General features: G+C 44.1%; 1 protein-coding gene across 1 annotated transcript in view; it reads left to right on the forward strand.

Moving 5' to 3' along the window:
- Positions 1–3,231: 3,231 nt before the first annotated feature.
- Positions 3,232–26,347, forward strand: part of NRDC (nardilysin convertase) — a 1,236,039-nt gene continuing 1,212,923 nt past the window's right edge. Inside the window, exon 1 of the mRNA XM_069642204.1 lies at positions 3,232–3,554. Within this exon, the coding sequence (XP_069498305.1) occupies positions 3,340–3,554 (215 nt within the window). The 5' untranslated portion in view covers positions 3,232–3,339. The remainder of the gene's footprint in view (positions 3,555–26,347) is intronic.

Consider the following 26,347-nt stretch of genomic DNA (forward strand, 5'->3'; position numbering starts at 1 on the left):
GCTTTATGATATTTGAGTTGAGCCAGACTACATTTACTCCAAGTGAATATCAGACATTATAGATGCAGACATTATAGACACATAAATAATGTACAGTGGGGGCTGGTGAATTTTTGAACTGAAGAGGCTTAAATGTTTGCACCCATTATGCGGGATCAACAGAGCACAGTGGAGGAGCCCAAACCAAAGAAGGGGTGTTTGAGAGGGATTCTCACTCTCAATAATATGTTTGAAACATTGGGTTAGAGTAGTGATTTTTACAGGACTTTCTTTGAAACATTAGGTAGAAGCCATGCAGTTTGCAATTGGTTTTGTATATGATAGCACATGTAAAAACCCAATAGTTGCAAGTCACCAACCATGCACATGAACATTTTCCAATGCATTTGCCTACAACATATGCCAGCATCAAATATTTTCATGCTGGCTGTTCCAATGTGTGTTCATGCAGGCTGCATCCAATATATGCCAGTATTACCATATAAGGACTCTCAGCCAGTAAAAATGCCACGTCACAGAAAGGCTTGATTAAAGCCAGTTCAAAGAGTTCCATGAGGAGGTATTTTGGGCGAGGGAGGTCCGGAACTGGATGGGAATTGCCATAGAGAATAGCATGGCCATGAGCATTCAACGGGTGGGTAAATAACCAAAAAACACCTACAAGCTTTGTGTCCCGTCTCATATGTCATTTCTCCCTATCTGTACTCAGTGCTATCATTGTGCCTGATCTTCCCGGTCTAGTTTTCACCAAAAATACATTTCCCATGGTCTCGGATCCGACTCCACAATCCTGGGAAATCTTTGTTCACTATACATTTATTTCAGAATGCTGTCGTGCATTTGTGTTATAAACTATTTCAAGCAACGATTTGAACTGTGGTTGCTAGCTTAAGAAGTGAGACACTTCGCCACAAGACCACTTGAGGGTCTGAGCAGAAGCCCTTTGAAATTCCTTGTCAATGTTGCACTGTACTTGAAATATTGATGTACATTTTAAGGGGGGGGGCATATTGTACTTTGCTGACAACATTATAAGAAATTGGGCTATTTTCCAGGTGTTCACGATAAAACTTCTGAGGGGCTAAGAGACAAATGTTTATGGGGGTGACTAAAATACCTGGCCTACACCCTCCCAATCAGCGATGGTGTCAGGGCCTTTCAAACTTTTCAAATGAAAGGGGCATGAGGGGGGGCCCCAGCAACGGCCCCCATATTGCCACTCAGCAGTTTTGTAACACAGCAATAATGTGCTGTGTTTCCCGGAGCCTTTCCGGCTGTTGCTTTGCATGTGATTTACATAGGTGTGATCACCTCATTGCCTCCTAACACTGGTTCCTCCACATCAGCCACTTGCTGACAAAGAAGGGTTTACAGCTCTTCAGTGTGCATTTAGTGTTTAAGATCCCTGCTGGTTGGCAGTCTTGTGATAATCAGCGGTAATTAAGCTTATTTCTGTCGCATTGTACTGTATGCACTCCGGGGGTGCCTCAGACTGTTTTCACTCTAAGCAGGAGGGCCCCAACCATCATGGTGAAGTGGGTCCCCACACATCTTCAGCTGGGCCTGCTCCCAATCCCTCCCTTGCTGGGCCTGCCCTGTTCTCTGTGATGCCCCAGTAAAAAAAAAGTCAATTTGCACTACTGTCTGTACTCCAATGCAATAGTTTTGGCTTATTGGTGGCACTTTGCAATTAATAGCCCAAAACTAAAAAGAATGCCATGCCCCACCCCTAAACTTAGGGGTAGGGGCTGGCACACACACATACAACACTTTCACCCATTTATTCATCCACCAGTCACACAACTCCTTGGATGCATGTATACATAAAACCAAACACATCATTGACACAAACATAAACACCATCATACACACGCTCATTCAAACACATATAAATAAAACATTTAATGTAAATAAACATATATACACATTTAATTTAAGATTACCTTCATGCAACATTCAAAGGTGCCCAAGCAGCCACGGGGAGGACTCGATGACCCACCCTTCACTCCGACAAGTAGAAACACTGCCTAACAGGAGAGGAGCTCATCTCCTGTCAGCAAGCTTGTTCACATCGCGGGTCTCCACAACTTGAACATGCTGACTGACAGGAGGGGAGTCCTCTCTTGTCATTCAGCGTGTCTACGCTGTCAGCTCAATCATGGGAGGCGGTGGAGCTCACTTCTGAGCCCTGCTGTTTACCATTGTTTTGCTGTTTGTGGCGGAACCAAATGCGCTGCCACAAACAGCAAAATCATTGATGGGGCTGAGAGCAGGCAGCACAGTCCCCCATGTAAATAATGAATATGGGTGGACTGTGCTGCCTTCTACTCAGGGGAGGCCTCTGCGAGGCCCCTCCCAAGCGTGACGCCCGTGGTAGTTTTTCCCTCCTGCACCCCTCTTGTGACGTCCCTGCAACTAAATTAAAAATGTGCTAGAAAAATACAACTTTATGCTGCAAGATGCCCTTTACGGACAATGCAATTGACTAGGGAAAAAAGCAAACCCCTCTTCTGACAGCAAAATCTCCCCCTTAACTGTTAATAAATGGTGGATGCTATTATGGCTGAGATATGTCATATCATATTATGAATCTACTGTTCTGGTTGTAGTGTTGTTCATAGCACTTTAAAATGTATTTTAGAGCTTTGGCACGTTGTTGTACTGTATTGCACAGCAGTGATAACATGGACAGCTTTGGCTATTACACACAAAAGGTTTCTCTTTCAATAATCATGTTGAAAGTCACCTGTCATAGGTGCACCATGTTCTGTTCAATATCACTTCTAATTTATTTCACATTTGTAGAGGGACAGATTCTAAAACAAAACAGACAATAGCCAATGTCTAATACTGCAACATATATGAACTATGCAAAAACAGCAAATACTATTGACAGTTATGCAATATAAAAACTCAGCAAATACTGAAATCCTGAAGAATTGTTCAGTAGGAAATACATGCAGATTTGAAAACACCTACAGAGTTGAAGTGTACAACTGACATCTGAAATGAAATCTAATGCGTGAGATCCCTCCCCTTACTCATAAAATATAAGGTAGCACAAAGGGGGGCCTTTTTTTATTAAAAATGCTGCTGGCTGCATAGGAAAGTGAAGGATTCGAAGTTTTCTTTCTCCACCAACATGGCGTCCAGTGCTGACATAGCTTCTGGTGGAATGTTGGCGCTCTAGTCCTACAGTAGAACTCGGTAATGCTCCCTTATTGGTTGTGCAAGTGCGCCTGCGTGACCCGGCGAATGCAGACCTTCTTTTCATTTTCACCCTTCCCATCGTAGTACTTGTCGCTAAACAGCAGCTTCACCCGGATTGGAGTGCGGTGTATGCTGCGCGGCGCTGTACGTTTTCTTTATAACCGATTGCGTCACCAACACGTCATCGCTGCCTCAACTGTCATGCCCGGCAGGAACATGCCCTCGAACGTCAGCTGCTGCTCCTGCGTGGATGCCTGCGTGGGGCCACAGGGGCACGGACCCACGGGGGATGGGTTAGAAGAGTCCGACATCGTACAGTCGCCCAACGACCCCAAGAAATACAGGTAGGGGAGTTGGGGGGGCTGTGCAGAAGCCTGCCAGTGCTGGGTTTAAACTTTGAGATTCCAAGGAGCACAAGTGCACGTGTGCCACTGTAGAAACAGTGACACAGCAGATAGAGTGCACCTGCGCTAGAAATGACAGTGCGACTTCCAGCACCACTTGTGAATTGCTACTAGAAGGCACTGCGCAAGATGCAGAGAGACCCACGCTACTGCACGGGTAGCCTACACAACCAGCGGCCAGGCACCCGTGCGGAAACAGGGTATCTTAACTTTGACAGACCAGGCACTAGACTACAGAATGAGTGTACCATACCATCCTACGATGAATATGAAAAACACGTGCAACCACCACACCAGAAAGCTCTGTACAAAACTACTAACCGCGCATGTACCTCCACGGGCATCTGGCAGAGCAGGAACTATTAGTACACACAAGGTTCAACACGGGCGTAGCTTAGTTAGTACCAATGTGTTTTAACACGCGACTATAAGGAACAGCACTACCAGTCGCAACCACCATTTGTGTACACGCTTTTATAAGAAACTATAGCTATATTATTAAAGACTCCTGGCCAGAATCCAGCATGTTGCCATCCATGCAACCCTCGCCCGGGGGTCGCCCTTCAAATAACCAGCTAGCAAATGTTGCTGTAATGTTGTGTATTTCGCATATTAATGAGGAGAGTGAACCATAGCTCCAAATTGACAAGTCCGCCTCTGATATGTTAATGTTAAAGGACATTTGTACTGCGCACTATCACCACCGGAGTGGTCCCCTGGCGGCTCTGAAAAAGAGAGGGAGGTTGAGTTGGTGGGAGAAAGCAGGAAAAGTGCAAGAGAGCAGTGATTTGCTGTTGGCGGCCTCAGCCCGGTAGTCCGTTGGCTGGGCCTGGGGTGTTTGCGGCCAGTAGTCATCGTGTACTGTTGTGGAAGTCTGTGTGTGGTGTTTTTTTTTTTTTGTGTGTTGTTGCAATGTAGTGAAGTTTGTGTGGTTTGTTGTGCTGTAGGTTTATGGTTGTTTGGTTTGGAGTTTGAGAGGTGTGTGTGCAGAGGGGGGAAATGGTTAGTGGAGTTGGGTAGTTGGCATCTCTATCCTGAATTGAGGTGCTGGGCTTGTGTAGTCTCTCCTGATGCGCCACTGATCTGCGCCCATCTTGCATTCACTGTCCCTTTCACATCTGTCCCCCACCTCAACCAGCCTCCCTCACAACCCCACCTGTCCTCCCTTCCTACTCCTGTGGCCAGGGCACCTGCCAATGTCCACCACTCAGCTAGTGTGGTGATTGTCAGTATCTCAACAATTCAATTGACATTTGGTACCTGGTGGCAACTAAGGGTCGGTGAGGTTGTTGGTGGGATTGTCTGGGGTAGTTGACTCCGTCTCTATGGGTGTCGCCTGTGTTTCAGTCTATCTGGTGTCATCCGTCCTGGTACTGCAGGAGCTTCCCTGTCGGTTCTGGGGCTGTCCGTGTCCTTTCCAGTTTAGTAATCCTTTTATTCTGTTGTTTCGGTTTTCAGTTTGAGACTGTGGTCTTGAAGAGCCAGGTTTTTTGTAGTTTTCTGAATTTGTGGTGATCTTCCGTGTTTCTTATCTCTTTTGGATTGTTGTTCCAGGTTTTTGCGGCTAAGTGGTAAAAGGAGGTGCCTCCAAGTTTTTTCTTAAGGTATGGTTTTAGTTCCAGGCGGATTTTGTTGCTGGATCGGAGGGGCCTCTTTGGTTTGTAAACTGTTATTTTCTTTTGAAGGAATTCTGCTTCTTGTGCTCTGATTGCCCTGTGCGTTAAGCACATGATTTTGAATGTGATGCAATGTTTTACTGAGAGCCAGTGTAGTGGTTTTAGGGCAGGATTGATGTGGTCTTTTCTGGATAGTTTGAGGAGTAGTCTGGCTGCCGTATTTTTGATTCTTTGTAGTTTCTTCAGGAGGTATTCTGGTATTCCGCGGTAGAGGCTGTTTGCATAGTCGATTCTTGACATGATGAGGGTGAAGATAGTGTTTTGTGTGTGAAGGAGAGGAAAGGTAGGATTCTTCTTGCCGTGTGGAGGAGGAAGAAACATTTCTTCACTATTGCGTTTATTTGTGGTTCTAAGGTTAGGGTGTTGTGGATCAGAGCTCCCAGATTCTTTACAACTCAGATGGTGTTCGTGCGGTTCCCATTTCCGTTGGCCTTGGGATGGCGTTTTCGTTCCCTTGGTCTTTGGATATGATCATGTTTTTGGTCTTTCCTGGGTTGATTTTCAGGTTGTTGGCATTCTTCCAGTTGAAGACTTTTTTCAGACAGTCGATTAGAGTTGAGTGATCCGCTTTGTTGTCTTTGATTTTGTAGATAATTTGAGAGTCATCGGCATAGTTTTAGCAAGTAATGTTGTATTTTTTGAAGATTTTGATGACCGCAGTCTGGTAGATGTTGAAATATAGTGATGATAGTGAGGATGATTGTGGTACTCCAGTCGTTAACTCGTGGAATGGATTTGAAGGGCTTAATCCATATGGTTGCCATAGGAATTATGTTTATATATGCTGCGACGCAGTACCCTGGAAACCATTAAAACATAGACGATGGAGCCTTTTTGGTTAATGCTCTCGCTTAACATCACATCTAGGTCATTCATGAATAATCAGTTAAGGAAAATACATTGATTTTCACATGACAACAGTTTAATCAAGAAATTAAGCTGGGTTTATGGACTAGATATCCTGGTTTTACTGTTTGTAGTTCGGTCAGTAGACATTTCCTCCTAGCTTTAATTTTACTGCAGCATGCAATGTTTTATCATATGTGGTTTTTCAAAGCTAAAGTAGTACTTTGTTCAATGCAGCTTTCTTTAAAAAACCCTAAAGCAGATGGAAAACCAATTTTACAATATATAAGATTTTTAAGGAAAAAGGAGTCGTCATTCTGAAATAGCACAGGGATTGAAATGAAGATGCAATGAGATAAACCTAAAGGCAGCTTTTGGTACCTATTTGGGAACCCTCTCTCTGGTTCAAAGAGTCAGTACATAGTATGCCACATGTGTAACGTCAGCATGAATTTCAAACTATACTTTCATTTGACCAATTATGTGTGGACTATTCTGATTTAAATGTCTTCCTGAAGTTTCTAATGCGTATTCTATGCACACTTCCAAAAACACAGTTCCAGGGAGCATGTGGTAGCTGTTCGTGTGAAGTTAACCCAACGCTTCTAAGCTACTATATGTAGGCACTAAATGGCTCTTTTAAATCCCCAAATGCTTAGCAGCAACATCGTTGCAAGGCAATCAACCACTGTACTTCTCTAGCTTAGAGATTTAGAACACTTACCCTGGCCTACTTATCACAGTCACCTATGTCCATGCAACTTCCAGAAATATTTTCATTGATATCCTCTTTTCTGTCCCTTCTCCAGAACTATGGACTCATCTCTACTCGCTCTCCTCTCACATCTTCACCCATTAACGGTGGCACTAGATGGGAAGTAGTCTTGGCGGGCTTCTCATCATCCAGGTGTATCATTATTGTCTACCTCAATGGCATTATCTTGACTCGGGGCCCTCAACCCAACCTCCTCCTCTTTGACAAGTGCTTGCCGTCCCTCCTCAACTTGCTTCCCACACCTGCTACTCCTTCTTCCACTCTCTCTGTCATCCCACCCTCCGACTGGTGTACCACGCCCCTCTAACCCTCCTTGGAAAACCTTCAAAATCAGTGACCTCTTGCATCTAGCAATGCTTAATGCTCATTCTGCTATAAAACACTCTGCCAACATCTGCCTTCTCCTTGAAGATCTTCACCTCGATATCCTCGCTTTTACCGAGACGTGGTTCAATGCCAGTTCAGTCACTGCTTTTGGCTCGCTTCTCCTTGATGGATATAAAATTATCTCCATGCTACCCCTGAACTGCGCTGGCTGTGGGGTTGCCCTGATCATCCCCGAGTAGGTCCCTTCTTCTCTCATACCCACCCAGCCGTGCTCTTCCTTCGAGAGCCTGGTTTGCAAACTGGTCATCTCTCCCTCACCATTGACACCATCTACTGACCACCTGGCTCTACCACTCTGTTCTTCTCTGAATGGGCTGATATCACTTCCTCTCTCCTCTCATCCACCTCTAAGCTCCTTTTCCTTGGTAACTTCAACATCCACCTTGACTCCTCAATCACGACTTCCACACTCTTCTGTGACCTTTGCACCTTTGGTCTCCCTCTCCATTCTCCCCTCTTGTCCTACCCACTCGGCTGGACACACTATTGATGCCATCATCCACACTGATCTCTTGCTCTCCTCCCGAGTCACCAACCATCTCTCCTGTGTCAGACCCTTATCTACTCTCGCCTGGGCCCTTTCTGCCGTCTGACTGCACCTTCCCCTGCCAACCTCGTTCACGAAAATCTGTCCAATGAAACGAGTGTCAGCTGCTGCTTTCGCATCTACCTTCATCCCCCTTGTCCCCTCCTATTGCAGGCCGGAACATATTCTACATCCCATGTGCAAATTAGTGATCCATTTCATTGTACAGAAAGACACCTTGTCCAACCCATTAGAGATCAGAATTTCTTTCAGTGGTTTGTGATCCGACCTCAGCACAAACTTAGTTCACTATAAGAACGCCCTGAATTTATCCACGGTCCATTTGATGGCTAACATCCTCCTTCTCTATCAGTGAATAGTTTCTCTGATTGTTCTAAACCTCTAGATGCAAATGCAACTGTGAGCTCATGTCCTCCTTCCCTGTTGATAACTCTGCACCCAGACCTTTATTGCTGGCATCTGTTGTTGCCTGTCATGATCTCTGCTTCCAAAAGGTCAGGACTTACCCAACTCCCTTGGAAGCAGACCCATAATCCAGGTTCCGAGTGCCAACCAGTCCCAATTGGGACCTTTTGGACCCTGTCCTGGCGCCAGTGGCACCAGGCTCATAAATATGCCCAGTCCCAGCGCTGGAAGCGCCGGGCTCATAATGCTTGGGTGGACTTACCTGCAGCAGACCATGCTGCTTACTTACCTGCCAGTTGAGCCTCTAATCCTCTTCTGTTTGGGACTACTTTTCCTGTTGGGTGGGGCAGGAGCCACTCCCTAGGTTCAGAACACTGGAACTCTTCTGGAAAGCAGGAACTCTTTTCTTACCTAGGCGAGGCTGTGTAAGAAGACATCTAAGCACCACAGGAGGCTATTTAAACCACACCCGATGGATGAATCTTGCTTTGCGTTATTCTGCATCCTCTGCAGCAGAACGCTCATCGTGTCTTCTGCATCTGATCCTGGGCCTAAGGGAAAAAGGCTTACCATCCTGAATCCAGTCTTCAGCAACACCTATAAAGACAAGAAAGAACAGGTTAGCATTACGGTCTTCAGTGACAGCGCTTCTCTTACCTGGTCCATCGGCTGTCACCAACGCCTCGCGCTGCATTCCGGCATCTGAAAGACAAAAGCTTACCAACTCTTCGCACGCTCCAGAGGCCTTTGGCGCTGCATCCCGCATCTGAAAGACAAAAGAAGGTGCGTTTAAAGACATTGGGTAACTTTATTACTCACGTGCCATTACTCCTTCCCACGCCGAACCCAGTGGGTATTCCGGCACCCTTCAGCAGCTCCGAACTTGTACCTGCAAGATGAAAGAACAGTTAGTGCGCATCGTGAAGCAGGCAACAAGCGCTTACTTAGGTGCGTCCAGGCGCTTCTATTCCTCACACGGGTTCCATCCTCAACTCACTTCAGCCCGTCATCCGCCATCGCCGGAACCCTGCAAAGCAAGAGACATCATTACAAAAGACTTTTAAAGACATTTGAAATACTCAGAACTTACCGTTCGTGCAGTAAACGACGGACAGCAGTCCTCTGAGGTCAAGAGGCCTGCACCCTTATCCAGTGAAGAAACTGGTTACGGCACCCTGCCCCGAGGCAGATGGAGAGCTCGGCGTTCACTTACCTAAGGTGAGAGCGTTAACCTTTGGGGTTCTACAGGAGAAGAGAAGGGGAAGAAGAGAGAGACGCCCAATAACCCCAGTTCATTAATCCCATATTTTCTATCTGCAGACATCTTACTCTTCGAGTCAGACGTACAGTGCACAGAGGTCCAGCCCAAAGAGCCAACCGTGTGTTACACATCACCTTTGAAGATACGGTATTCGCCCAGTCAAGACCGGCGCCTCTGCGGGAATCAGGTGAGCGTTACATTACCATACTCATTCTGGACTGGTTAGAATTATTCAAAAGTGGGAGTCTGAGCGCCCTTTTGATCTCCAGAAATTCCATCTCGCAATGGTCATCCCACTCGAAAGTCACCCCCTTTTTTGCTAATTTCCGCATGTGGCAGGTCCAACTAGCAAACGCTGGGATAAATTTAGCATAGTATTAAGTCATTCCCAGGAACATTTATTTATTTATTTCGCGCCGGAGCCTGCAGGCATCGGGGCGCACAAAAAGAACAAACCAGAACGTTCTAAAAAGACATGAGGACCAGGTGAATATATCAAATAAACAGTAAAGTTTTCAGATGTTTACGAAACGTCAACAGATTCTTTTCTCTACGCCGGTCCACTGGCAGCTTATTCCAGGCCAAGACTGCTTGGACGGGAAGGGAATGGCAAGTTCCTTTAGCACAATTGCTACGAAGACCGGAAACACACATAGCATTGCTAGACCATGTGACTTGTTTCGACTGCTGCTCTACAAAACCTTCCCGTAAAAAGGATGGTGCCAGACCATAAAGTAATTTATGCATCAAAGTGTTGATCTTGAAGGAGACTCTGGCTGCAACCAGTGCAAATCCATTCTATGTGCAGAAATGTGTTCTTTCTTGGACACACCTTTTTAATGATGCATCATTCTGCAGCATCTGTAATTCTTTTATACAACCTCTGCTCGCGCCACTCAACAAGGCATTGCAATAGTCGAGCCTCAGCATTATAGTCGCTCTAGCGAGTGTTCCTCAATTTGTAGTCGAGGCATATGACTTGACCAGCCGCAGCAATCTCACATTGTATTGAGATGTTCTCACCACGTTGCTTACCTGAGCACCTGCCCACACGGAAGCTTCAAAAATAACTCCTAATGTCTTCACCTTTTTTTTTGCTACTTCAATATGATGGTTATCAATAGAGAACCCTGCATACTGGGCGCCCAATTTAGCTCTTGCCTGGACTGAGCCAAAAATAGGTAGCTCAGTCTTGGGACTGCTAAGCCAGAGACAGTTTGTCGTCATCCAGTCTTATATGCTTTTATAGATGTTTAGGATATTCTCTGCATCTTTATCATAATTCTCACTCAGCTCATTGATGAGCTGAGTGTCATCAGCATAATTGGTGACTTGCGTGCACATGCTCTCTAAAAGGTTGCATAAGGAGCGAATATATACATTAAAAAGTGGCGGAGAAAGGCAGGCACCTTGGGGTACACCACAAGTAATTGGCTCTGGTTTTCAGGTAGCATTCTCCCCCCACCCCCCCCCCCCCCAACCTATTCTTGACTTCATATGTATAAGGAAGGACTCGATCCATGATGTGACTTTGGCAGAGCAATACCCTGTACTTGACAAGATATTAAGCTTCTCATGGTCCACGTGATCGAAGGCTGCTGATGGATCTAATAACATCAGCAGCCCCAATTTACTCTTGTCAATATTTGACACATGGGTTTGCTGGTTCACCAAGGCACTCCCAGTCCTGTGGAAAGACGTGAAACCCGATTGTCCTGGATGTAATATGGCCTCTTTTTTCAAATGTCCTTGAAATTGTACAGTTGCAATTTTGTCAATTATTTTTAAGAAAAAAGGGACCTTATTTATGGGTCTTAGATTACTATGTATCTTAGTGTCTTGACCAGGTTTTTTTTTTTTTTTTTATCATGGGGTAGCTGCCACATTTTTAATAAGATTGTGAGCAAACGTAGCATTAGTAAAACGTGTTGAGAATCTGGCACCCCAGATTTCGACGCAGTGCATTCTTCATCAAATCTGCAAGGCTGTCGGGGGGGGGGGGGGGGGGGCAATACAAGGCAGGCACTGAGGCAACACTGACGACCGCACCACCCTGAGGGACTATAGCCGGGACGATTTAGGGTGCATAACGGAGGGGAAATGTCCAAATCCAGCAAGGGCGGTAGGCAGCAACAATCCAAGCTACATTTTCACACCCCATCTCAGGCGAAACACAACAAGCCAATGGAGGGGGTCCCCAGAAGTGCAGCCACCAGCTGCCACACTAGATCCATCTGTGGCCTTTCGGGATATAAAAACAATGTTCACCCAGCTGCAGACCAGCATTCACTCCTTGGATGGGAAGATGGACACGCTGACCTGTGAAGTGGATCACATACAGGTCCGCTTGGACAAACGTGGGGAGATACTGGACGAAGTGGAGGGAAGAGTATCAACCGTGGAAGACGAGTCTACCTCACTGGTCAGAGATGTCACATGTGAAAAGGACACTGAAAGAATTACTGGATAAATAGGACGACTTGGAATCACGCTCCAAAAGGAATAGCTTGTGAACTGTGGAGCAGAAGAACATGGAGCTTCTGGCGGAGGACATGCTCCGGGAGGCACTAGGCCCTGAGGGCTGCTCAGCAATATAGATAATTGAAAAATCGCATCGTGTGCCCACTGGTAAGGGACCAATCCCGGGGTCGCCCCCCACCCTTCTGACCAATCATAGCTCGGATGTTAAATTACCGAGACAGGGATAACGCCCTCTGCAAGGCCGGAGAAAAAGGGACTGTAATTTACAAGGGTGACACCATCAAACTCTTCCCTGACTTCTCGGATAAAGTCCAAGCCTCCAGGAGGACATTTATGGAGGTGAAGAAACAGCTGAGAGACGGGGGAGATCTGATATGCCATGATGTTCCCAGCAAAACTTCGGATCGAGCATGAGGGGCGGGCTGTCTTCTTTCACACCCCGGAGGAAGCCACTGCTTTCTTGGAAATGCAGCCAAGATAGCCCCGACAACGGGGAAACAACACGTGAAAGTGTACTCGATGATGCATATCCTTTAACACTGCACAGCATCTGTGCCCAATAGTCTGGGGGACGGGATAGGGGATCACGATATTCTAGGGGTATGGAGGGTGGCTGCGCCTCTGGCAGCCCCCTCATGCGAAAGCTGCAGGCTGAGCTGTGGGTTAGTAGTAGGTATCAGCTGATGAGTTGGGGTGTTCAGCAGGGGGAGGGGGATGTCGTCACTGACGAGTTGGGGTTGTCGGTCGGGGAGGGGCGTGGGCTTGGTACATCGGCTCTTATGATTTCAGGGGCTGTACTTCTTGACCAGTTTGGCAACAGGGGTAATTATGTGGAAGCTTGATCGTGTAATAGAAGATGGCTACACTTAATTTTTGCACATGGAATGTGAGAGGGTTGAAATGCCCCATTAAACGCCGGAATTTTTTTTTTTGCTATACATGCAAAGGCATCAGGTAGGAATGGCATTCCTACAGTAAAACTCACCAGACGCCAAACACGGAGTCCACCTTTGGGAAACCCTTGGGATGTCACAGGTATTTCTCATATTCCTCGTATGCCAGGGAGTGGGCATTTTGATACATAACAAGGTCAGGTTTTACCAAACCAAAGTGGTGAAAGATGACGAGGACAGGGGCACCATCCAAGGGAAAAACGTATACGCTGATCAAATACTATGGACCCAATGGATACACTAGACTGGGTAGACCAGTAGCTTGGGGAGGTAATCTGGGCTGGCGATTTCAATGCAGTGCTACAACCTGAGAGCTGGACAAGACGGGGGGTGGGAGGAGAGGAGAATCATGGAGTATGCCACAGAGGGACCAGCCGGTTGATGGACATGACCCTTCTGTGGGATATTGTGGATGTGTGGCGGGTGAGGAACCAAACGGCGCAACAGTATACTTGCCTCTCACAATTCGGCATCGAGGTTGGATTATTTTTTTGGGCGAATGCCTATCCAGAGAGGCAGGGATCCTTAAGTAGATCAGGAGGGGGAACTGTCGAGCAAAGGGAGCATCAATCGGAGGCTTCAGGCAACAACACCCCCCCACAGACCAGGTACAGGCTGAGATTCTGCAGCACATGCAAGATTTCCAGACACTGGCATTCTGAGAAGTCAAATACATTGGCAATATGAGTAATATTCTTCAATATGGGGAGAGGAACAGACCTGGTTGCACGCTAGTCAGGGCAACCAAGATGGACGACCTGAAAGGTAGAATCCGAGCAATAGCGGACGAACAGGGGATTGACAGGTTTGAGGACACAGTCTGTCAATTCTTCAAGTTCTATAGCCGTCTTTATTCCTCACAAATAAACAGATCTCTGGTAGGGTAGACATTGAGGAATATCTGGATCAGGTGGCCCTGCATTGGTGCACTGATGATCACAGAGAACAGCTGGGACGCCCCCTAGCACCGGGAGATTCGGGATGCTTTTCAGTCTCTACCGAATGGGAAATCGCCGGGACCTGACTGGTTCACAGTGGAGTTCTATTAGCAATACGCAGACAAATTGACACCACATCTACGTGGGATTTTTCAACAGAGTTTAGAAACGGGACTCCTAAAAGAATCGCTGAAAGAAGCGATAGTGGTGGTGTTACTTAAAGCAGATAAGCCTGGGAACGACTACTCCTCATACCTCCCAATCTCATTGATAAACATTGACAATAAAATTCTAGCAAAGATCTTTGCATCTCGACTATCGCCTATGGTGGCGGCTGACCAAGCAGGCTTCATCCTGGGTCAGTCCACTTCATATGGATTACGGAGGATGTTTGGGCTTATGGCAGTAGTGCCCCCGGAAGAGGCACTTGTGGCACCGCTGCTGGACGCCACTAAAGTGTTTGGTTCGGTCGAGTGGCCGTTTTTATTGACTGTACTGCGGCGCATGGGGATGGGGGATCACTTCATCGCCAGGGTGAGAGTGAATGGCCAACTAACACAGACTATCCCATTGGAGAGAGGGACACGACGGGGGTGTCCACTGTCCCCACTGCTCTTCACCCAGGCGATTGAACCGTTTGCTGAAAAGGTCAGGGACTCATATTTCCACTGAGATCCTGGTACTGGATAAAAAACGAAGAACGTCGAATGGCAATGTCATCTTCGCTTAATTTAGGCTTGACATGTAATACTCTTGACAAGCTGCCCAAATACTTAACAAGATTTCCGTCAAGATACCATTGCAACAAATTCTTAAGATTTCGGCTAAATTTATATGAAACTAAAGAGATAATGTACATGAGACACTACAAAGAGATAGATAATAATAAATGTAGGCTCTGTAAAAACGAAGTAGAATCACTTAAACATCTAGTCTCTGATTGCGACCAGGTGGCGACTCAGCGTGCATTTTTCTTTAAACATCTAACAAATGTCCATCCAACGGACCACCTGTGGTGCATGCTGGTAGCTGGAAATAATGTTAAATCAATTTGTGCAGTGGTAGATTTTCTCGATAACATCTTGGAGAAAGCCTTGTGCTGAAAACAAACTTCATCTGAAAGAGCCGGAAGGAAACAATGAACCTATCAGAGAGCTAATTGATGACAAAGAAAGATGATGAATTTTTGTATGAATCTTTGTAATTGAAGTTGTGTAAATAACTAATTGTTACAAGTAAAATAAAAAAAAATAAAAAATATTTCCACTGTGGAATTTAATTATATAATCATAGGGTAGTAATATCGTTATATGCTGATGATATGGTTTTGTTCATTAAAGACCCCAGGGAGAACCTAGGTCCAGTTATGAGGTAAGTTCAGGAGATTGGGGAGGTGTCAGGGTTGAAGGTAAATACTTTTAAGTCAGTGCTTTTCCCATTGACTGAAAGGGTCACCCAATACCGGGATGGCTGGGGGTTCCAATGGCATATGATTCAAACTCGCTATCTAGGAATCCTTATTGCCAGGGATCCGGCTGTAGTCTATCACAGTAACTACCTTAGGGTTCTGAATCAGGCTCTGGAGGCTATGATGAGATGGAGGAACTTCCCATTGAATCTATATGGCGGGTATCTATTGTCAAAATGACGCTGCTTCCTAGGTTTCTTTATATTTTCCTAAATACCCCGATAGTTGTCTCAGGAGACGACTACTGCGGTCTGAAAGCTGCTGTCTTACAATTTTTATGGGCAGGTAAATCAGCCCGAGTGTGTTGTGACAAACTGACAGCACCTATACGGGAGGACGGATTAACCCTGCCCGAATTTGATGCATAATACGATGTGGCACAAGCAGGGTTCCTTGCATATTGGTACGGGACGCAAGGAGATGGGAGTCATGTAGAAGTGGAGAGAGCGGTAGTCGCACCAAATCTACTCCGGTCAATTATTCTGACCGCTCCGGACAGGACACAGCGTGCACAGAACTTGGTAGAGGTGAGCTGTAAAGCCTGGGCTAGATTTGAACACAAAAAGAAGGGGGAGGTACTCAAGTAATACACCAACCAGGGATCGTGATCGCGACCTAAGTGGGGTTTGTGAATATGGTTAAAAAGTTGGGAATTACGCACTTTGGAGAGGTGTTTTTTTTTAAATTTATTTATTTTTTTTTTTCAGATGGGAAGTTCGTAACACTCAGTGAGTTGAGGACGAGAGGGGCGCTGTCCGCCCTGATGTATATTTGTACTTCAGATTTAAAGTGAGCCTGCGCCTGGTGTTTACCATGTTCCCTGGGCAACCACAGATTGCCCCCATCCTGGATAAATTGCTCAGGGGTCTGACGGGCCCTAAGATCACACCAGGGTTATTATTCAATGCTCATGCAGTCTAGGTCCATAACCAGGTCAACACCAAGGGAGAAATGGGAAAGAACGCTAGGGCGGGTGATCCCGAAAGAAATTTGGAAGTACTGTTGTGAAGGTATCAGAAAAGGCGCCATCAACGCCAGGTTCAAATTGAATAAATTCAAGTACATATATCAATTTTATTGTACAACGGCTAAGCTCCAGGAATACTATCCGGATACCTCGGGGAGGTGCAATAGATGTCACTCGAAACAGGCTGATTTCCTCCGCGTAGCGTGGGGTCCCCAGAGGTACAACGGTTCTCGGTACATGTGTTTGATACGATCGGTGGGATGGCAGACCTTGAACTGCTGGTGGGAATACTGGGGTGTACTAAGGAGGTTTCCAAATACACCAGGAAATTAACCGGGTTGCTCCTCATATTAGCTAAAAGGAGGGTGGCAATGCAGGTTGGGGGGGGGGGTGGGTGGGAATGGTATCCCAAAATAAATCTCGCAATGGAAAGGGGACATAATGTACTGTGTAGACATGGAAAATGGTTGGGGAATCAATGAACCGGCAATGGTGTAATGACAAAAATGTGGTATGCATACACACTACTTGTTGCAACAGCCTAATGTTGGAGATGGGGGGAGGGGGGGGAGCAGGATTCGCCACTGAACGACGCCGAAATGTTATGGATTGGACTGTGCGAGGCTTCAGGGGGGTCTCGATGGGGATAATACGTTGTGCTCTGATCTCTCATTGACAAGAATTGTGGACTGGGCCGACATAACATGTGATACATATGGATTCAGAGGACTCGAGTCAAGGAAAATGGAATATCATGAAGGGATGTACTGGAGGGAAGGGATCAGGGGTTCGTTGGCACTAGATGCAGATTATTTGCCTGTTTGTTATTAAAACGTTTAAAGAAAAAATATATAAAAAGGCAGCTTTAAGTAAGCCTTTGCAGGTGTATAGCTCCAGATGTGTTCTCAGTAGAAATCATCCCCAAGTCTTTATTCTCTCTGCATCTTGTTAATGGATTTTGTTGTTCCTTGAAATAATGAGAATTATATTTGACTTCGGAAGGGTGTAACCTAACAATCGTACATGATATACTCAACCCACTGAAACGTGTTAATATGATTCAGTTTATTGTAGAGTGCTTGCTGCCCAACTAGATTGCTTCAAATTCTTTTATGGTGCCTTTTGCTGCCCCAGCATTAGTGCCTCCGAGGTGTCTTGATCAAAAAGATGAGACTTAGTTTTGCCCTGAAAGACAACAGGTTGACAAAGTGTGATTAGTGGTGGCAAAATAATTTCAACCCAAATTATAGTTCTAATAACAAATAGAACATGTTGATAATAAGTAATTAACAGTACTCTAATCGACATATTTGCAATGGCTGTTAATGTCAATTGCGATTAACGTTAGCTGATTATTCCATGCTCAAAAATAAAGATTAGTTTTGGTGCAATCACGTTTCAAAATGTCCACTCGCCACTAGCTGTTGCCTGTTTGGCGAGTAGAAAATGTTGTGCTGTGTGTGTATATGTGGACTTTTGAGCAACCACAATGAAGATTACTCAGGCTTACAGCGCAGGGAGTCTTGATTCTAATAAAAGCATTATGCCTTAACTCTTCAATGCCACTCTTCACAGCAGCCATTTTAAATATATAATGTTCTTTTCTTCTTTTTTAAATGTTTTTTAAATGTTTTATTTTTACAACTGAAAACCAATGTAAACAAAACTTTGACCACAAGGGACTACAAATCCCCGGAAGTCCACTGTGTCTCTGTAGTTTTGTGTTCTTTTCCAACAACCAATCCTGTTCTAGCACACCTATGCACCTATGTCATGTCCTGACCACAACAACGACTTTCTTGGATTATCCAACGAGAAACAGTTCAACTGCCAAACATTGCTGCACAGAGACTCGACATGAAATGCACTCGAATGTAGTCCAGCATGTCTCCCATGACGTCCCCTTTCTCTAGTGTACCCTTGGGCAGTTGTGCTGTTTGCTTGGGCTGACTTGCCTTTTTGCTGCTATGATCCTGATAATCATCTCCCTGCTCTTCATCTGAGGTTGCATCGCCTTCATTGGCTTACCCTGAGTACTTTGGCCCTAGGTTAGGGGGTAAGAGGTTTTGCACATCCGTTCCTCCTATAAAGGCTTTTTAACTTGCCAAAACGATCGGCTACCTCCTGTGGTGTCTGTTGGACCCCATCCTTTTTTACCCGGATGGGTAGAAGAGGGGCCGCTCTTCTGGCTCTTGTCATTCCCCTTTGACAAATCCTCCTTCTTGGGGTGCTTAGATGAGGTACCCTCACCAGGGCTGGGCGCTCTCCTTCTCTTTATTGGAGCCATACCTTTTGCAGCTGTGAGTTTCTAGTGCCTGGAGGTGTTATTGGATGGGTCGCACACTCTGTGAAACTGCAGTAACTAATTAGTCACCCAGGACCCTTTTAAAACTCAAGGACAGATCTTTGTCTACCTCTTGCTCCTCACTGTATTTAGGAGTTGAGCTTTATGTCTCCATCTTCAATGCACTGAAACACACCGTGGTGATGAATCCTGTGCGTTGCACTTTGCGCGCAGTGGGAAGTACAACGAAGCCTGTTCACTCTATGAACAGGTTACCCAGAGAAGTGAGGAGTATCGATAAGGCCCCAAATAATAATCAGAATGTATACATTTCACACCAATTCAGCGAAATAAAAAGGTTGACTTATCTGCTTGGAAGAGCAGCAAAGAAAAGGTTGTTGTTGTGTTGAGGACATGACATAGGAGGTGTGCTGGGACAGGAATGGTTGTTGGAAAAGAACACATGACTACAGTGACACAGTGGACCTCTGGGGATTTGTAGTCCCTTGTGGTGAAAGTTTTGTTTAAATTGGTTTTCTGTTGTGAAGAGTGGCATTATGAGTTAAAGCTTAATGCTAGTCTCCGGTCTTGCAACCTTGGTGCAATGATTAATAAACATGACTTATCTGGGAGGAGTGGACAAGACAGCACCTTAGACTGCTTGCTCTCTTAGCCTGACACAGTTGATAGCACAGAAGGACCATCAACGTTACCTGGTACACCCACATTCTTCAGACCTAAATAGGGAAGTACATGCAGTGCTGCGTTTCTCCAGTTGACTTCCTGGGCTCTGCCTTGGTCCAAAGCATTTATTTATTCCACGCACCTTTTATCCAGGTCTCGGTTTTCCCTCTATGGGTCCACTAGACCACTAGGTCTCTTTGAAGGCTGGTCTGTGAGCAATCCGTGCACTGCGCTGGTCCATAAAGGGACCTAAAGGTGAGTGGTCTGTTGCTGAAAAACCTTGGAGCATCAAGGCTTCACAACACATGGAGTCCTAAGAGGCATCGGAAAATAAAACCCTGCCATCCTGGAGGACAAGCCTGATTACACATAAGGTTTTCATAGTCCCAGAGTCACTCTATTTGGGAAAGAAAAGGTAATCGGCCAGCAGCATTAAGACCTCACCTCATTTGGCAAATGTGAGAAGAAATCCATTCCCCTATTAGCTTGGACGAAGACAGGATGACCGAACCAGTTCGATCTGCAGCAGTGAATGCAGCGACATTAGCCTATATAAAAGAAGGTTTGAAGATGTAAAGGGAGGAAATGGCAGTACAGGGAGGAAATGGCAAGTCTCGGGTTTAATTTGTATAAAGCAATTTTGGAGAAAAAAAATCAGATACCGCTGGTGAAAGAGAATTAAGGCATGTAAAGCTGATGTAAGTATGATGCATAAATCGGATCAATGATTGCTGGTGAACGTTACTACCCTTAAGAATCATTTCTGACTCTGATAAATGTGACGTTCTTGAAAATCAATCCTGCAGAATACTTTTTTTTTATATTCGGTTTTTGGATGAGGACACTGAAGGATCAATCTAATAGAACATCTGCATTTACTCTTAAATTCTTATTGGATTCCGCAATTTCCAGAACATGGAGCAGATTCTGACAGCTGCAATTGAGATACCCCCATGATAACTTCATGGACCGTACAGTTCAAATATTTCACGATATTGCACCTGCAGCACTTGCTTGCTGTAGTAACATGAGGCATTTTGTAGACCCTCTAAATAAATATGAACAGGTGCACCTATCCCTCTGTTCCACTGTTTTATCCTGCAGGAAAGTGTCACCTTGAAGAGTACCTAGCCTTGCTGATGAAAGACCACCCTAGTTCTCCCTGTTGCACGAATGAAGCTGGGGCATAAAGAATAGACGCTGGCAGCAATAAAAGGCTAGCTATAAACTATTTAAAGTGGCAGTGGACAGAGCTGCCCAAGAAATGTGATGCATCCTATGATTGTTCTATTTTCTAGGTTCCCACAGATTTGTTATTCTCTTGCTATGCCCTGATGGAGGGCAGAAAAGTGTCTATTCACCTGAGAATTCAGTGGTTTGATAGTTTATTGGGCCTGGCATAGCTTTTGGGCTCTGGTCCTTGCTGTTCTATATTAAATACGCTTGTGGTGTCATCTTTTTCTCTTAGCTCTAGCCAGCACATTCAAATATGAGAGATTTTAGGAGTCTTTGTCCTAAACATCAGGAAAAACTCAGTTTGCATATTCATTTTTTTTGTTTTGTTTTTTAATTAAAATGCATTTGGTTTATTTCCTAAACATTACATGTGTACGTTCTAATGCATCTTTTGCTTGGCTTAAGTGCACGATTTTTCCATAGTGCATTTAAGTGCAAAGTCCTCACAGGTGATAGATATCCTGCCACAAATGAACAATTGTAGTCACCATTTTCCTATTATTGTCCATTAAAATATCGGTCCAGCGCTCTTCAGTTTCAAATACATTGGGGGCAGACGTGTATCTTTTGCTGTATGATGATCTGCTCTGGTTTAGTGCTTCACATTCCATTATTACATGGCGGATAGTTTCTATCCACTAATTTTACAGAATCGGCAGTTGGTGCTGTTTTTATTTTGTTTCCATTTTCCCAATATTTGACGGGTGGGAAGAATGGAAAGTGTCTCTAATTTGGCCATCAGGAAATAAATTGAGGTAATGTGGCCAATGGTTCAATGCTCTTGATTCTCCGTCACATTTCAGGTTTAGCTTGTATTGAGCTTTATTTTTTATTTTGGCTCTCAATCCAGTCCTTTCTTGCTAATTTCTTCTTTGCATGTTGTGGCCTTTTTATCAGCATGCCAAGGGGAATGTCCTTTTCTAGGCATGTTCTCTGCTGCTTCTCTCCATTTTGTCAGAGTTGCGTTATTGGACTTCAGCTCTGAAGTTCTTATAATGTCTCTTGCCGGGATGTTGTCTTCGCTGTGCAATTTTCGGTAGATGTCTAGGGTTTTCCACATGACTATTGACTGGAAGGATTGTAGGCCGAGCTCATAACATATTCATGGCATAGGTGTTGATTTCCGACAAAGGATGGCATCAAGTTGTATCCATATTGCTTGGTCCATATTAATCATGGCTTCGCTTCCATATGATATCGCTGTCACTTTTCGCTTGTAAAACGCTAAGGCAGGCTTGAGCAAAAATTTGCCAAATGTTCGATGAATGATTAGTGCTTGTCTAGCCAAGGCTTTGGCTTTTGATTTCAGATGGAGTGCCTACGGGAGTTCGCTCGTGGATTGATTAATCCAGATTCCTAGGTATTTGTAAGTAACAACCTGTTCCAATTTTTGTTTTTGGAGGTAGAATACTGGAAGCGGTTGTTTCTTTTGTGTTTTCCAGGTTAGCGTCATGATTTTCGTTTTTGTTATGTTAATTGACAGTTAGTTGTGGTCCATGTACTCTTGCGTATTCAGAGCAATTTGCAGTCCTTGAGGTGTTTTTGCGAGGAGTATGATATCATCAGCATAGATTAAACATGGTACAGCTTTGGCATTACGTTTAGGAGGATTTATGGTGGGTATATAAATACTTTCCTTGTAATCAGATGTGAACAGGTTAAATAATGCAGCAGCAAGTGGGCATCCCTGCTTTAGGCCGTGCCATGTATTGATTTTATTAGTTACTATGCCGTCAGATGACATTCTCACCTGAATTTTAGTATTCGTGTAGAGGAGCTTTATCGGCTCTAGTGTGTCATTCGGTCAACCCCACATCTCCAATTTCGCCCATAGGAGATCTCTGTTGATTTTATCGAATGCAAGGCTTAAATCAACGTATGCAACGTATGTTTGGGTTCGATCGGCCTCGTGTTTCAATAGATTCATGATTAGCAGATTTATACTCGTGCCTACATTGCGGATGAATCCGGTTTGATGTACTGGCTGGTGTTTTGTCTGCTTCAACCAAGCATTTAGCTTTGTTAGAGGGTAGTTGGGAAATATTTTCCTCAAAGGGTCAAGTAGTGCCAGGGGACGATAGTTCACTGGGTCTTTGGTTGAACCCTGTTTATATATGGGGATTATGGTTGCCAACTGCCTTGATGCTGGTATTCTTTTGGTGCAATTGATTAAATCAGTGATTGCTCCACAGAAGGCAGCCCACATTTTTGGATTCTTTTTAAGGGTCGCATTTGAAAGGCCGTCAGGGGCAGGGGCTCTTGATGCATTAAGTTTCTGTATCGAGTTTTCAAGGTCTTTGATCTCATAAGAGATTTTCCATCTCATTTTGTTTAGAGTAGATCTTTTTTTTTTTTTTGTGCGTATTCCATTGTTGATATTCTTTCTTTTTTAGAGCTCAGTAAAATAGGAGGTCCAGTCAGCTTCCGGGACATCAACTATCATGGAGTCCTTTTGAGCTTGAGTTTGGATTTAGTAACTTCCAGAAGTGTCGGGTATTGTTGTTTTTAAGAAAATGCATCATATTTTCTGATTTTTCTTGTATCATTTTTGCATTTTTAAGCCTATTTTTGTTTGGCTAAATTTTTCTTTTTTTGATTAGTGGGGGTTCGTATGGGGCTCTCCTTCTTTTTTTTTTTTTTTCTTTTTTTTTTTTTCTTTTCAGCAATCGACTTGTTATAGATATATTTGTGTGTTGGGGTTCTTTCGGGACATTCGTTAGTATGAATTGATTAACCATCCAGAGTTGACTTTGTTGATGTCTTCTAACTTAGAATTCTTGAATGTTTCCGTCAGGTTTCCTAGTCTTGCTTGCGATATCTTTAGACGGTTCATTATCGGGTTCACCGTCATGGAAGGAATGTTATTTCTCCGTGTACAGATACCTTTCATTTCCCATGTGCGCTTCAAAATGTAATGATCCCTGGAGGTATTATATATGTTTACCGGATCTTTAATAGTTTCGGAAATTCCTTTTGTTGTGTAGCAGTAGTCTATTATTGATTTCTTATTTCCACATGACCAAGTTGGTGTAGGCATGGCTGTGTCCCTGTTCACTGCGTCAGAACGATCAAAGTTCTGGTTTCTTGTCTCCGTTGACCATCTTTGAGCTCGGTGTGCAAGCAGGTGTTCTTCAATTTTCTTTCCTTTTTCATCGTACAGATGGAAATTAAAATCGCCACATATAATATGTTCAATACGTTCATATTTCTGTGTGATGTTGTCAGTTGCAGATAGAACGGTATCAATTACGTGTTCATCCTCTTGTTTACTCTGGATCCAGTAGAGGTTTGTTATGCAGAGATAGTTTTCAGGTGGACATGTGTGCTTATCAGTCTTACCTTGCACTGTTGGCGATCGTTTTTTCAGGATCGTGTTTTGTGCCCAATATCCTATGTTTGTATATTCTATAATTTTATATGGTGAATCCTGTTTAATCCGAGTGAGTAGCCCAGCAGATGGCCTACCTGTCCTTACAATTGCAGGATTTGTCTGCGTGAGGTAACCTTCACATGTTGGGGGCTCGATAAACCATGTCTCTTGGAGACATATAATGTTTGCTTGATTCAGGTAAATGTGCTCATTATGAAATAAATGGGAGTGTCCTCGTGTGTTCCATGAACAAATGGACATTAATTGTCCTCGATCGTTGCAATTTTGGTGTTTTGTCATGCGATTTATTGAAGTTAGTAGATGAATTGAAGTCTCGCCTGAATGGGATTTGGTAATACATATTGTGTTCTCCTCTATTCCGGTGTTGTTGTTCCGAATGGTTGTCGGAGATTTTGTTGTTGTCGTTGGTCTTGTATCTTTCTTGATTCACACTGGTTCCAAGACTATCAGCTACTAATTTCTGATAGCCTTGGGGGGCCATTGCAATGGATCTACAAATTGAGGGTAGACTAGAGATGTGTTTTGTTCACTCCAGCTTCTGTTTTCATAATTGCATCGTGCTTGATTGTCTGTTTTTTATACTTTGTTCTTCTCTGGATGCTTCTAGTAAAGTTGAAGTAGGGGAGTGGTTTACTGGTCTTAATTCTACATTAGAAATCCCTTTGCCTGATAATTCAATAATTGTATGTTATTCTGTGATGGTTTCCTCATAACAGTCTAGAATAATCATTGACAACGTATTTGTTTGCTCTTCATGTCGATCTGGGCTTGTGGTTTTTTTGTTGGGCTCATGCTCAGACTCATGCATTGAGTATGTTGACAGGTTCATTAGTGAGTCCAAATTTCCTTGATCGTTTTGTTCTGGTTTAGTAGGCTTTGTTGATAGCTAATAAAAGAAATGGGGTCACACGGATAAATACAACAATTCAAAACATTCAAAGACTCAGTAGGGTGAATGGGCAATGAGGGACATGGACAGGTCAGAAGTCAAATGTACATATTTTATTCAATTAATACAAATAACACAGTAAATCATTTTATATCATCCACACTAACATTTTCTAAAATGCATACAAATACATACATTATCTTTTCTAGTATATTTTTGATATATAGTATCTGTCTAAAAGACGATCTAATCAGGCACTGCTAGCTATAGTGTATATAGCCACTGTGTACCTACAGCAGTTAGGCCACAAAAGTCGGTGCAACAAGGTTATCAGAAAAAGTGCTAAGTGCCTTGTCAAAAAAAGTGCTAAGTGCCTACTACGGGTGTCACATTCATGTGACATTCTCCTAACAGTAGTTTCGACAGTCAAACAATCAATCTTATCTAGGACAAAAAAGAACAAAAGAGCTGATAGCCGTCTTCATCACGGCACAATAATTGCATGTTATTAAATCTTCAAAAGGCCCGTAACAATATCAAAAACAACTATACACAGCAATACACCAGAAGGTCATATACTAGATGGTACATTATGCTTCAATCTTGCTTGAAGGTCTGTGCCTCTGGTGGAGCGCTTGCAGAGTCCCAGGGGGGCGCAGAAAGAGGTTGCTTCATTTGCGTCTCAATGGAAACAGAAACGGGGGGATGTTGCAACTCCAGCAGACTCCCCATCTCTACCTCCACACTCTTGTATATTCTATTCTGCAAGATCTCAGAATGGTCTTGTAAGTGGACTTTCTATTAAAAAGCAAGTGGACTTTATCAAGTTTCAGCATGGACATGACCGCACAAGAAGCTTAGAATGCACAAGGAGCATGGAAAGGGAAGGAATGAGGAGGCTGCTATTGTATCTATAGGCACAGAGTAAGGCTTTGATAACATCAACAGGGTGATAATGAAAAAAACATTCAAACTTTGGTTAGAAGTTTGAAGATGGACTAATGGCGATATGTTCGAGTAGTAGCTTACAAGTAGTGGAGAATGGTCATCTTTCCAGAAAGTGTCATATTGACAGAGGGACTAAAAGAGGCTGCTCTTTACCATTTTTCTGACATTTCAGTTCAGCTGCTTCTCATTGTTGTATAGGAACCTTTTGGAGTTGAAAGGGTATCCAATAAAATGGATAGATTAGAATGCATTGGCCTTTGCTGAGGGCATGCTTGTGTTGGGCACAACATTTTATACGTCTATACCCAGTCATGACCACAGATAAAGGTTTCCTAAAGATTGCAGGGTGTGAGGTCAGCAGTGATGTTATATATGCAAGAAGAACAACATGCAGAGCAGTTAGTTGGCCTTTTTATAATGCTGAAACTCATCTGGTACCTACAGTATGGACTTATTCAGTCATCGGCAGTCTGTGCTGAAGGAGAACTTAAAGAAATGAGTGCGTGCTATGTGCACAGTTGTAGAAATTTGGAACTTTCTGAAACTAAGCATGGGGTGAAATTGAATTTAATATAAAGTGTCATGCCAAAGATCTTA

Source organism: Ambystoma mexicanum, chromosome 1q (genome assembly GCF_040938575.1).
Source record: "Ambystoma mexicanum isolate Mex_15411 chromosome 1q, UKY_AmexF1_1, whole genome shotgun sequence".
Taxonomy (NCBI): Eukaryota; Metazoa; Chordata; class Amphibia; order Caudata; family Ambystomatidae; genus Ambystoma; species Ambystoma mexicanum.